This window comes from Adelges cooleyi, unplaced genomic scaffold (genome assembly GCF_023614345.1).
Source record: "Adelges cooleyi isolate 19-005CV unplaced genomic scaffold, UGA_ACOO_1.1 ACOO_flye_CR_arks_rails_tigmint_CR_PRNA_23, whole genome shotgun sequence".
In the NCBI taxonomy this organism is placed as follows: domain Eukaryota; kingdom Metazoa; phylum Arthropoda; class Insecta; order Hemiptera; family Adelgidae; genus Adelges; species Adelges cooleyi.
The window spans coordinates 1,346,241-1,360,292 of record NW_026095893.1 but is presented as its reverse complement, the minus strand read 5'-3'; the positions used below and the strand labels follow the sequence as shown (position 1 = coordinate 1,360,292).

At 28.3% G+C, this 14,052-nt stretch overlaps 1 protein-coding gene across 5 annotated transcripts in view; it reads right to left on the bottom strand.

Annotated features, from left to right (window-relative positions):
- Window positions 1-930: 930 nt before the first annotated feature.
- The window catches only part of LOC126835194 (uncharacterized), a 35,859-nt gene continuing 22,737 nt past the window's right edge, over window positions 931-14,052 (bottom strand). For 2 of the 5 annotated variants that reach the window (XM_050567569.1, XM_050567572.1), the window contains exons 5-14: window positions 4,957-5,010; window positions 4,583-4,612; window positions 4,466-4,495; window positions 4,261-4,311; window positions 3,963-3,992; window positions 3,650-3,679; window positions 2,831-2,860; window positions 1,895-1,984; window positions 1,444-1,536; window positions 931-1,254 (exon numbers count right to left, since the gene is read on the bottom strand). In XM_050567569.1, coding sequence (XP_050423526.1) covers window positions 1,016-1,254; window positions 1,444-1,536; window positions 1,895-1,984; window positions 2,831-2,860; window positions 3,650-3,679; window positions 3,963-3,992; window positions 4,261-4,311; window positions 4,466-4,495; window positions 4,583-4,612; window positions 4,957-5,010 — 677 coding nt within the window. In that variant the 3' untranslated portion in view covers window positions 931-1,015. Of the gene's footprint in view, window positions 1,255-1,443; window positions 1,537-1,894; window positions 1,985-2,830; window positions 2,861-3,649; window positions 3,680-3,962; window positions 3,993-4,260; window positions 4,312-4,465; window positions 4,496-4,582; window positions 4,613-4,956; window positions 5,011-5,470; window positions 5,534-5,631; window positions 5,662-5,742; window positions 5,813-7,055; window positions 7,184-13,977; window positions 14,007-14,052 lie in introns of those variants that run through there. The other 3 variants (XM_050567571.1, XM_050567570.1, XM_050567575.1) reach the window with 3 other exon arrangements.

Genomic DNA, 14,052 nt, shown 5'->3' with positions numbered 1-14,052 from the left:
TATTCTTTTTTTTTTTTTTTTGACTAAACCTACGATAGTTCCTAGACCACTGACATTTTTTTCTCGATCTACAAGTAAAATACAGAAACGTATTTTGCAGTGTAACTACGTTAGTTTACATAGCTGGTTGTTTTTTACCACTACATACCTGTTTACATTAGACCAAAGCGGAGTTGTGATTTTATGTAGGACACCGGTTTTCGGTGTCTATAACAAACCTTGATCGTTCATTTATATTATACTACCATTGTTCGACCTCAAACTAGTATAAGTACCTGCATACTCCTGGGCATGAATGGGTTAAAGAATTTGATTTTATCGATTAGGTAATCCGTCTTTATAATTTCAAATAAACCCTTTGACACTCACGACTGCACCTCACTTTTATACTTTCTTACTGTGCCTGATTTGAGCTTACTATCCACGCATTTAATTTGAAAGTTATATTAGTACTGTAAACCTATCCTGTAACCTTTCCGTCACCGCTATGTCTCGCCCCACTGTACTGTCTTTTTTATTTGATTGAAGGAGTAAACGCTTTCGCATTTTTCACCACCCAAGGTACCCAACAAGACCTAAGAGTTTGTGATTTAAAGAGTTACTAATCGAAAAAAACCGGTACAGTGAAACAGACTAAAAAATCTTAGCGCCGCATGGAGGCTAAAATCGAAATTTAAATGAAAATTTGTTAAACACTGTCCAAGTACGTTGAAAGTGAACAACCCATATTCAATAGAGATACATGTAGTACTGAATAACTGAAAACAAATTGTAAATACAAAAAAATGTCGACGGGTGGGTGAGTACAAGGAACAGATAAATTTGTATTCTCTAAAAAGAATACTTTAAACCGATCCGTATAATATGGTAAAAATGTCAAGTGTCTGTTTATACTAACACACAAGCAACACATGTGATTATAATCTTGACTAAAACTGTTTATTGAGATTACATTAAATTGTGAATTAACAACTTCGACAAAAATGATTTAAACCAAATAAAATGTGTATGATTATCATAACAGTTCCTTAAGTGGTTGTACTTCGTTGTCGATTAATTGGCACCATTGGCCTTCAATTATCCCGTATGTTTTGTATGTTTTGAATTCTTCTTCAAAGTAGTCATCTTTCAGGGTACAAGTACCATCAGAGTTTTTCTGAATATATGTTATATGCGACTCTGGGTACTTTGTACTCATGAACAATGCTATCAAAATGTACATACATTGTAAAGATATTTCCTTTTCCGGTCCAGCTATAAAATAAAAAAATGGTTTTCAGTTCGACAAACTTAGTTACCAAAACTTAGTACCACATCTCTTTATAGTACAAGTCACATTGAGGAAATATATTGTAGATAGAAGGAGGGGAGGGGAAATGAGGATATGCTGACTCACTGCTCGAAAATATAAAGGATAAAATGATCACCCCGTACAATGTTTACCTAATGTATGGCTGATTCTTTTTTCGAAAGTGTCTGTACCAAGATGACTTCTCTTAGCTATAAGATGTGTCACTTTTTCTGGTTTTCCGCAATCTGCAACAGTTAATAAATAACGGCGTTGATACAAAATAATAGAAATTTAAAATAATTTAGCTGCTTCACGATGGTAATAGATTTTTAATTGCATTATAGTCCAAAGAACTTTTAACAGTACTATTTGTCTTGTACAATCAGCCATTGGATTTGAAGCTTGAACAAAGCATTCTTACTTAATTCGAATTTCATAATAAATCGTTTAAACAAATATATTGCTATTTCAATAACAAAAGTGGTCAACTAATGCAATCGAAATAAAAATTGGATTTCGCCGTCCAAAATTTAACTGTAAATATTTATTGTAATAACTATTTTGTGATAAAAAAATTAACTTATTTAAATTATAAGCATTTACTTATTGTTCGCTTCAATATATTTATTAAAGCTATTCTAGTTAATTCTCTTCTTTTCGCTCCAAGCTCATTCAAATCTAATTTTATAAAATCTGCAAAAAATTATTAAATGACCGTGTTGATAGTTAATAATATTTATTAATATTAATACTATATGAATAATATATATTTATTACAATTTATTCACATAAATAATTATATATATTTTAGCTTCGATGCAAAGCGAGAAGGTATTGGTTTTACTCTGATGTGTTTTTTTTTGTCTGTATACACTGTAACTTTTAGCTTCGATGCAAAGCGAGAAGGTATTGGTTTTACTCTGATGTGTGTTTTTTTTAATACTGAACCAATTCCTTCGAGCAGCGACTCTATAAATCACAAATTTCATCTAGTTGATACTTTAGGGGGGGGGGGGGTAAAGTTGAAAAAGTTTACTTCTTCACAGTCGAAATTTGAAAAAAAAAACCGTATGAGTTTTTAAATTAGAACTTTTACTGGCTATAATTTCGAGAAAAAAAGTCGGATCGAGTTGAAATTAAAAAAAAATATTTATTTGGTATGCCCGCACACGTCAGTTGTATCAAGTTTAAATTAAACTCATTTCCCACCCCCCTAGAGGTGGGTTCACGTTTTTTTAGTTTTTTAGCCGTCATTTAAAGACCTTTAAGTTGAAAATTTGCCAGTAGTTGGCCCACTATGCCCCGACCTCACTGTACTGGTTTTTTTTCTTTTTCAATTAAGTAAAAATTCATTTACAAACGTGATGTTCAAAACATCACCTTAAATGTGAATAATGTCTCATTCTCTCTCACCTACTTGATTTTTGTTTCATTAAAAATTACAGCTTGTCATTAAAAATATATAAAAAAAAAAAAGCAAATCTCAACTCTAATCAATACTTAAAGGCTATTTACGAATATCGAAAAATGTGTAATTACTTTCGTCCGGAACTTCAGGAACAGGAATATCTGTCACAAATATAACAAATAACAATCACTCCGAAACTGAGAATAACTAACTAAATTATTAATGCGTAATATCGTAATACTATTCATTTATTTCCAATAGCAACTTTTGAATTAACGGCTCAAAATATATTACGAATTAAGGCTTATGCGAAAAACATAAAGCGGTAATATGATTGAGCTTAAATTTAATTTTTATCGTTTTTCTTTAGAGCAAAGGAATAATATATTAAAAAAATGTTCGCTTAAAACTGTTAAATTTACATAATTCCAATTGTATGACGTCTCGGAAACGTTTTTCAAATTCCCTTAATGCTTATATAATTATATGAATATAAGTCAATGACTCTTTCATCTCTGATCTCTTCCTATTCTTCCTGGCCCCAGATAATTGGGGCCGGCCAACCTTGTGCTAAACTGGTCCACTCAACACCATCTCCACATCTTTTTCACTTACACCAACAGTCTTCAAAACAATTTCCATCGGATCTAATCACCTATTTTTTCGTTCATCTTTCTCCTAAGAAGTGTCAACACTGGAAGTGTGTAAAGGGCGAAACCCGAATGAGTTAACCTAAACTGTCTAGTCAAAAGGTATGTATAATTTTTTTTTAATGAGGTAAAAATTAATTTAAAAACATGACGTTTAAAAAAATTCCGTAAATGGGTATAACGTCTCATTCTGTATTACCGACTTAATTTTTACATCATTAAAAATATAGACAAAAAGCAAATCTCAACTCTAATCCATACTTAAAGACTATTTACGAATATCGAAAAATGAGTATTTACTTTCGCCTGGAATTAGAGCAACAGGAATATCTGTAACAATAATAATTATTGTTACATTTTTTTTTATTATAATATCATTTATTATCAAATAACAATCGCACTAAGGTTATAGCTCGGTACTATACTTTACACCCTGTATATATATATACATAGTATTTTTAATGAGGTAAATATTCATTTAAAACATGATGTTTAAAATATCACCGTAAATGGGAATAATGTCTCATTCTCTCTCACCAACTTAATTTTGGCAAATTTAAAGCAAATCTCAACTCTAAACAATACTTAATGGCTATTTACGAATAGTAATTACTTTCGTCTGGAACTTCAGGAACAGGAATATCTGTAACAAATTTATCAAATAACAATCACTCTAAAACTGAGAATAACTAACTAAATTATTAATGCGAAATATTGTAATAGTATTCATTTATTTCCAATAGCAACTTTTGAATTAACGACTTAAATTACATTTCGAATTAAGGCTTATGCGAAAAATAAAAGAGCGATAATATGATTGAACTTTAATTTAATTTTTATCAATTTTCTTAGAGTAAAAAGAATAAAAGATTTTAAGAATGTTGATTAAAACTTTAAAATTATATACTTACCTAATTCCAATTTTATTACTTCTTGCAAATCTTTTTGGAATACCTTTAACGCTGTAAATTTAAATAAATACAATTTTAAAAATGTACTCTTTTTGATTGAAACTATTATGACGTATGTATACACAATATGATTATTTTCCATCATTTTTATCAAAAATAAATTACTGCAAATCATTGTAAATATAAAATATAAATATGTGTTTACCACACCAGTCGGTATTAGGGGGTAGATATTCTGAAATTAATACAAAAACATTGTGTACTTAATGGATATGTTTGACTGTGTAGAAATATTTCCTTTATGTTTATTGAAAATTATTACCCGGTACAGTGAACATGTTATTGATACGTTCTGAAATCAACATTGCATTAATGAATAATAATGGATTTAATTTTCTATTATATAATAATAAAGGTAAAAAACAAAGGTATTAGTAACTTGGAAAAAATACGCTTGGTTCGATTATATTAAATAAATGAAATAATAAAATTGCTGAATTGAACCAGTTGTGGCGATAATATAATTAATAGATAAATATGACATCATTATTTAAAAAAAAAGATTCCATTTAGATACTAAAGATAAACGTATAATTTATATTACTTATACATTTGCACAAAGATGATATTAAATTGTAAATTTTATATAATTCTCAAATACTTTTTTACTACTGTTCGTTATTATTGTATAACTACCTAAATAATTTTGTCTTTTCGCAATAATAGTTTTAATAACGTGCTCCAATCCATCTGAAATAACCAAATAAAGGTTCGAACTATTATACAAGTATTTAACAAAATTTCAATATTTAAAAAAAATCATCAGAATAACTAGCACTTTCTTTCATCTTTCTTTAAATGATAACTATTTAACTTAACACTACTTCCCCTGTTACTTTGAATAATCCCTGTCTAAAGCCAAGTGTATGAAATTATAGATGCCATTACTTTAATTGTAAATAATTTGTATAACTTTAATAAACCATATAGTATTTAGAACATTGGTACTATATACCCAGTGCACATTTCTTAACTGTATATAGAAACTATAATTTTTAATCATTTAATTATCAGGACATATCCATGTATTGATGTATCTGCATGAAATGTGGATACTCTTAACCTTTAATTTTTTAAATAACTCGACAATCAAATAAATATAACAAAACAATAATTATATACTATTATATTAATAAAAAATATATCTTACTTAATACAACTTTGTCTCTTATAGTAAAGTTATTCATAATAGAAGCAAGCCTAATATGTGCGTCTGCAGTACATAATTAAAAAAAAAAAATGTATAAAAACATCAAAACTATTTTATAATTATAATTGTTATTATTTTTAAATAATAAAAATGTTTCTGACTTGTAATGGCAACATCCTTCGTATACTCCACTGTAAAAGAGAGAAATATTGAATTTTTTTAAAATTTTCACTACTTTTTAACTACTCTAAGTGTGTATAAAAAATATTTACTTTTAGTAGTATATGATGAAACATTTAAAAAGGCAAATGATATTAAAAAACTGCAAAGTTTCATTTTTACCTGTAAATAAGAATAAGCATAAATACATTTTCTACAGGTTGATAAATGATCAAGGTTGATCATTTTATCGTGAACTACTCTATATCTCAAAGGGTTTTATAAGAACATTAATTTTAATATTCCATAATGTTGTTGTTGTACAATGTGATCTCAATTTTCATAATTTTGTGTTAACCCCACTTAGTTTTTTTGATAGCAATTTTTGAAACTTAAATGGTAGGTAACGCATACATTGACTTTTTGAATTAAGAGTAATGTACTGGACATTTTTACTGGTCGATAGCCAGTTTCAAACAACTATCCAAAACTGGTTTTGGATTACTATTTTTTAAGTTATTGAAGTTTCAAGTTTAGGGCGGGAGGAAAGGCGGAGTGTAAAATTATTTTTATCTGCTCGCACTTCTCCTTCCACCTTAACTTTTTAATTCTTATTACTTCAAAAGTAGTTGTTTTAACTGGTTATCAACCAGTTAACATTTTTAGTACATTATTCTCAATTTAAAAAGTTACATACATGTATGCGTTACCGTTTAAGTTTCAAAAGTTGCTATCAAATAAACTAGATAGGGTGGGGATGAAAACAAAACAAAAGTTGTGAAAAATTGAGATTGCATTGTATGAAAAGAAAAATTAAATTTGTTATTAAACCTTGATTGATTCACGATAAAATTATCACCCTGTATTAGTAGTAATAGTCACCACCAGAGTCGTGAAGGTTTTAGCACTATTACAAGACCTTTTTTTTTTGTAGACAAATACTTTTTTTTTTTTTAAAAACCCTACAATTTTTCTTGGGCAGCTAAATTTTAACATGAATATATTTTGAGCTGGGGGTCATTCAATAATAATTAGCGTCCCGTCACAGAATATGCAACGCTGTATGTTCACAAAATTTTTAGATGTAAAATTATAAGCGTAAAAACAAAATACAAAAACATATAGTTTTCAATACTGCATATTAAGTCAAACAGTGATAAATTAAGAGTTTAGTATTGCATGCTCTCCAAAATGTCATCGTCAAGTGTTTTTATAAAGAAATTGATGTTTAATATCCAGTAATTACCATTCATATTTCAACAGTTTTATTTATTTTAAATACCTAACTGTAATTTTATTTTCATTTAATTTGCCACTAAAAATAAATAATAACTTAGAGACATAATGTATAATATTTAACAAAAAAAAAAAAATACAATTTTGTATCTAAAACACGCATTTAAAAAAAAATCTTTTTAATATTTACCTATATTGTATTATTACAAGCGGACTTAAAACTTTTAAGCTTGTTAGTGTTACTTACTTAAATTATTAAATGTATTTAACTTTTAAGAAAATTATCAGCCTGTTTAATTGTATCGATGTGACTTTCTTGTCGACTAAAACAGTAAATCGTAGTATAATTTGCATTGTGCCTTTATGTTAGTTTACATAGCTGGTTATTTTTTTCAATATGTTTAACATATTTATACTACACTGACGTGGAGTTTTTATTTTATTATTTTTTTTAACGATTTACATAAAATAATTTTCACTAAAATTTCGTCCATGCTATTTTATCGACATTTTCAACATTAGTCCATTAGCCGTTTGCATAATAATTGTTTATATGATTTTTGTGAGGTTTGAGTGGCCAATTCGAAGTCTTGTTAGGCGTTCCATTTTTTTTTATAGATGTTTTACATGATTTCAGTTTATTGATTTTCTATGTCATCCCATTTATTTTGCCATTTGTTTGCACAAAGCTCGTTTATCAGTGTTTTTGAGTCAGCGTATGGAACATAAAGAATCAGTGGTATATGTGTGTTTGTTGATGCCTCTATTGCTGCCGTTTCATTTTGTGGGATGTTAGTATGAGAGGGTACCCAAAACCGGATAATTTGAGTTGGTTGAGAACATGTGGAGGATTATATTTGTTTGATTATTTCGTTATTTGTTTTGTTGTTTTTGACTGCCTCCAAAACACTGAGAGAGTCGCTAATGACGATTGTTTTGTTAAAGTTTAGTCAGGATGCTAGTTCAATTGCTTTACATATAGCCAGGGCTTCCGCTGAAAAGATGTTAATCAAATTGTTCATTTTATATTGATTTATATTTTCAATGTTAACAATGGCTATTCCTACTCCGGTTTTTGGATCGTGACGCATCAGTGTAAATCGGTTGGTAATCGAAAAATTCGGTTCGAATGGTGTTATTAAACTTGCTTAGAAAGGTTTCCTGATCTGTGTTTGCTTTTTTTAACTCTGTTAATTTTGTATCGACTCTTGATCGAAGGTCTATTTTACAGTATGGATGTTTGATGTTTTTATATGTATTGTCTTTATTGTTGGAAGCTGGACTGCCTTACTATATTTTATGAAACGTTGTAGTTGAGTTAGCGGTGTCTTTGATGAGATTGTTTCTATTGGTTGGTATAAAGGGGATCTAAGATTTGTGTTTACAGGGTATTCTGCATTTCTTTATGTGCGTGAGACGAAATTTAGTGTGGTTTTGATGTATCTTAATTCTAGTGGCAATTCATTCAGTTTGCATAGTATAATTTCCGTCGGACTAGTGCGAAACGCTCCCGATGCTAGCCGAAGTCCTAGGTTGTGAAGTGGTTCTAGTCGTTTCAATGTTTTTTGATTTGCTGAGCTGAAGACTATTGAACCATATTCTATTTTGGGTAGTATGATAGTGTGATGGATTCTAAGTAATATATTTTTCTTAGCGCCCTAGTAGGTGTGGGATAATGATTTAATGATCTTAAAGCTAGGCCATACTTTATTTTTAATTTCTTTTATATGTGGTTTCCAAGTAAGCTTTTTTTTAAATGTAAGATAGTTTTAATTTGGTTGGTATTTGGAATATTATCGTTGTTTAATTTTAACAGCGGAGGTTTGGATTTGGTATTCCTGGAGAAGTGTGGGCTTTTGTGTTTTTTCCACGGCGATAAATTGTAATGTCGTCTACGAGGATACTTAGTTTTGTTGGCGACTGTTTTGTAGAGTTGCCACTAAAAAGAGGGTTACACTTAAAGAAGAGCCTTGTGGGAGTCCATTGTAGTTCGTAAAGGTTTTGGATGTGCTGTCATTGGCTTTGACAAAAAAGGACCGATTTGTTATGAAGTTTTGAACGAATTTTAAGGTGGATCCGCGTTGATGTCCCAATTTAACAGATTATTTAGTACACGTCTGCCCCATACCATATCATACACTATTTCTAGATCTAGATACACGGCTGTTATATTTATAAATGCACTGCATATTTCATTGTGTAAGCAAATTAGAGGGTCAATTGTCGTACGGCCTTTTCTAAAACCACTTTGTTCTATAGCTAAGAGTTTGTTTGACTCTAAGAACCATCTGATTCTAGTGCCAACTATTTTTTCAAGTGTTTTACTCATTTTGCATAATAGAGATATTGGGTATAGGAATAATTATAGCTGTTTTCCAGCTAGAAGTAAAGTTACCTGATGACCAGATTGTGTTACATATGTTTAGTAAGGTTTGTGTGCTGAGCAGTGAAAGTTTTTTGTAAGAAAATAAATGGTATACTATCCGGAACTTTTACTTTTTCTGCCTTGGAGTGCTTCATAAAGTTCTTGTAGTTAAAATGCGCTGTTAAGCGGATGTGATGAGTCTTTTATTATGGTAGTCGGGTGTAGTTCAGTTGTTGATTTGTATTCCAAGAAGTCTTTATCGTAATTTATGTTAGTACTGTTTTTTTTTTTAAAGTTTTGCCTAGTGTGTCCGCTATTTCGAGGGGGTTGGAATTTATTATTTTATTTATTCTTAGTGACCGAGGGAATGTAATGAGTACTACTGGATAAGTAGTGAGTTGATCAAGCTCTGTGTGGTTGCTCTCTGGTTGGTGTATTTTATTGGGATAAAGTCATACTGTAGGAAGTTTCTGGGGTTACTTCAGTTTCGTTAAGTATACAGTTAGATTTCTTTAGCGAATTATTTACAGTGAGAAGAAGTATGGCCCGGTTTTTTACATGTAAAATAAGTAAGGTTGTCGTCTGTTAAAAAGATTCTATAGTGGGGACGGGGAGGTCACAGGTTTACAGAGATTATTATAAATAAAAGTGATAAAATTGAATAAAATCATGTTTTTGTTAATTCTATTATAATCATACACGTTTTTATCCTTGCTGTCTCCCACATTATAATTTAAAACACACACAAACACGGAAAATACAAATTGAAAATTACAAAACATTTTACCAAATCTTCAACCCTTGAGTTACATTAAATATACCAGTGTCATTTTTTATGAATTATTGATTTACTAAATATTCCGACCGTAGGGATAGAAGGACGTAGTGCTGAATGACTCGAAACAATCTAGAAATAAATAAAAGCAAAAAAATGTCGACAGATGGGTAGATACAAAGGATAGATACATTTTGATTCAAACGAATACTTCAAACCGGTCTGTATAATATAGTAAAAATATTAGGTGTCTGATTAAATCAAAACATAATTAACAAATGTAATTATAATCATGGTAAAACAGTTTATTATAATTTACATTAAACTGTAAATTAACAACTTGATAATAATGCAAAATGCAAGTATTATATAAATAAAAAAAAACATGTATAATTATCATAATAGTTCCTTAAGTGGTTGTCCTACTACATCACCGATGATTTGGTACCATTGCCCTTCAATTTTTTTGTATTTTTTATGTGTAGAGCTACTATACCAGTAGTCATCTTTTAGGATACAAGTACCATCAGAGTTTATCTGAATATTTTTTATATGTGACCCTGGGTATTTTGTACTCATGAACAATGCTATCAAACGACACATCCAATGCAAAGATATTTCTTTTTCAGGTCCAGCTAAAAAAAAAATTAATTTTTTTTTTTTAACTCGCTTAACTTAGTACTTTACAAATTTGTGTTCTAGTTATTATTTATTATGTTTATTGCTAAAACTTAAAATCAGCGGTATGCTTGATAGATTGCGGTGAATTATCTTTATTAAAATACCAATTAAGTAGTTACCATAATTAAGTTTAAGTAGTCGCTATTATGAAAATAAGTTGTACAAAATTGAGAACAAATTGCATAAAAACATAACGAAAAAAATTTGAATAGTAAAAAAAAGTTTATTTATTTTTGAACTCTATAAGTATCTTATATATGTATGTATGGTATTATATATATATATATGGTTTATGATAAATGATCAAACTGTATAATATTTACCTAATGCTCTGCTGATTCTATTTTCGAAAGTGTCTGTACCAAGATTTCTTCTCTCATTTATAAGATGTGTCACATTTTCTGGTTCTTTATAATCTGTAAGAGGTTTTATGTAACGGCGTTGATATAAAATAATAAGTATTTAAAATAAACATTTTGTTGCTATGTGCTGGTAATAGTTTTTTAATTGCAATACAGTCCAAATAACTTAGATATTACTATTTTTCTTGTACAATAAGCCTTTAGATTTGAAGCTTGAACAAAGCATTGTTACTTAATTCGAATTTTATAATAAAAAGTTTAAGCAAATATATTCCAATACTAATAACGAAAGTGGTCAAATAATGCAATACAAATTGAATTACGCCGTCCAAAATTTTAATGTTAATATTTATTGTAATAATTATATTGTGATAAAAGAATTAACTTATGCTTAATTAATAAGCATTTACTTATTGTTCGGTTCAATATATTTTTTAAAGCTGTTCTAGTAAATTCTCTTCTTTTCACTCCAAGCTCATCCAAATCTAATCTTATAAAATCTGCAATAATATTAAATGATTGTGTTGATAAAAAATAAGAACAATAATAACTAGTATTAATACTATAGAAATAATATTTATATCATTAATAATTATTGTTTGCTATTAAAATTATAAAAAAATTTCAACTCTGAACAATACTTAAAGGCTATTAACGAATATCGAAAAATTGGTAATTACTTTCGTCTGGAACTGCAGGAACAGGAATATCTGTAACAAATTTATCAAATAACAATCACTCTAAAACTGAGAATAATTAACTAAATTATTAATGCCAAATATTGCAATATTATTCATTTATTTCTAATAGCAACTTTTGAATTAACGACTTAAATTATATTTCGAATTTAGGCTTATGCGAAAAACATAAAGCGATAATATGATTGAGCTTAAATTTAATTTAGAGTTAAGGAATTAAAGATTTAAAATTTGTTTTCTTATAACTGTTAAATTTTATATTTACTTAGTTCCAATTGTATTTTGGCTCCCAAAGGTTGTTGGATTTCCCTTAATACTATAAATTTACATAAATTAATTTTAATATTATGTATAAATAATACAGAATAATGAAATTGTAAGAATATACGGATAATTTTTATCATGAGCCACTCAATATATCAAGGTTTAATAAGAAATTACATTTTTTTTTTTCATATTGTTTTTATAATGTGATCTCAATTTTTAATATTAGTTTTTCACAATTTTTTTTTGGTTTTAACCCTCTCCCAACTTAGTTATTTTGATAGCAACTTTTGAAACTTAAACGGTAACGTATATATTTTATTAACTTTTTAAATTGAGAATAATGTACTAAAAATGTTGACTGGTCGATAACCAATTTCGGATAACTACTTTTAAAGTTATAAGAGTTTTAAAGTTAAGATGGGAGGGGAAGTGCGCGCAGATAAGAATAATACTACACTCCACCTTTCCACTTGCCCTAAACTTGAAACTTCAACAACTTCAAAAATAGTTAATAAAATATTATATACGTTACCATTTAAGTTTCAAAAGTTGCTATCAAAAAAACTCAGTTGTGAGGGGGGTAAACAAAAAAATTGTGAATAATTGAGATCACATTGTATAAAAACAATATGAAAACATTTTTTTAAATTTCTTATTAAACCCTATGAGATATTGAGTGGCTTATGATAAAAAAATCACTCCGTATATGTAGTTACCATCCCAATCATGACATTGATATTCTGAAATTAATACAAAATCATTGTGTACTTAATGAATATCAAACAACTGTGTGGAATTATATCCATCATTATCATTGAAAGTTATTACCCGGCACAGCGAACATATTATTCATATCTTCTGGAATTCAAATTGCATAAATTTATAATATTGGATTATATTTTTTTTTATTTTAAACCGGAGGAATAATTTTAAGTTAGAAAAATATAGGTATTAGTAACTTGGAAGAAATGCGTTCAGTTTGATTATACTAAATTTAAAAGCAAATTTTATACAATTCTGAAATACGACTTAATTACTTTATTTTGTTGATTATCGTATAACTATATCTACCTAAAATGATTTGGTTGTTCTCAATAAATTGTTTAATAACATGCTCCAATCCATCTGGAATAAGAAAATAAAAGTTTAATGTACCCGTTACAAAGGTTTGAGCTACTTTAAAAGTTATAAATAAAATCATAATAAACATAAAAAATCATCAGAATAAATAGCTTTTTATTATATCTTGTTTTTAATGATATCTATTTAACCTATCGATACTTCCCCTGATAGAATAAATACTGCCTAAATCCAAGTGTATGAAATTATAGAAATCAATAACACACAAATTATTTAGAACATACATATCTATATGTTACGTTTCTATAAATCATCTCATTCACATTTTTTTAACTGTTTATAGAAACTATATAATTAGTATTTTATAAATAACTCGACAATCAGATAAAATATATAACAAAACAATTATACATCAGTATATTAATTTTAAATATATCTTACTTAATACAACTTTATCTTTTATAGCAATATTATTCATATTATAAGCAAGCTCAATATGTGCGTCTATAGTGAAAAATCAAAAAAATATATTTAAAAACAATAAAATTATAATGTTATTATTGTCATTGTTTTGACAATGGATATTATGTCACGCTGGATGACAAACTCGGCGCCGGCAAAGGTCAGGAGGATTGAAATAGCGATAAGATATTAAAAATAAGAGGTAAGAGATAAAGGAATATAGATAGGAGCTTAGAGATAAGAAAAAAAACAAAAGTACCAGGGTCCTATAATTGTATATCCATAAATATATATATATATGTGACATATCCATGTGCCGATGTATCCGTATATAGCGTGGATACTGAACAGTTTTTGTAACTGTAGTTAAAGCTATAATATTATTACTATCATTATTTTTAAATAACAAAAATTTTACTGACTTGTAATGGCAACATCTTTCATATAATCCACTATAAAAAAATTATAATATTGACATTTTTTTTAAATGTACAACT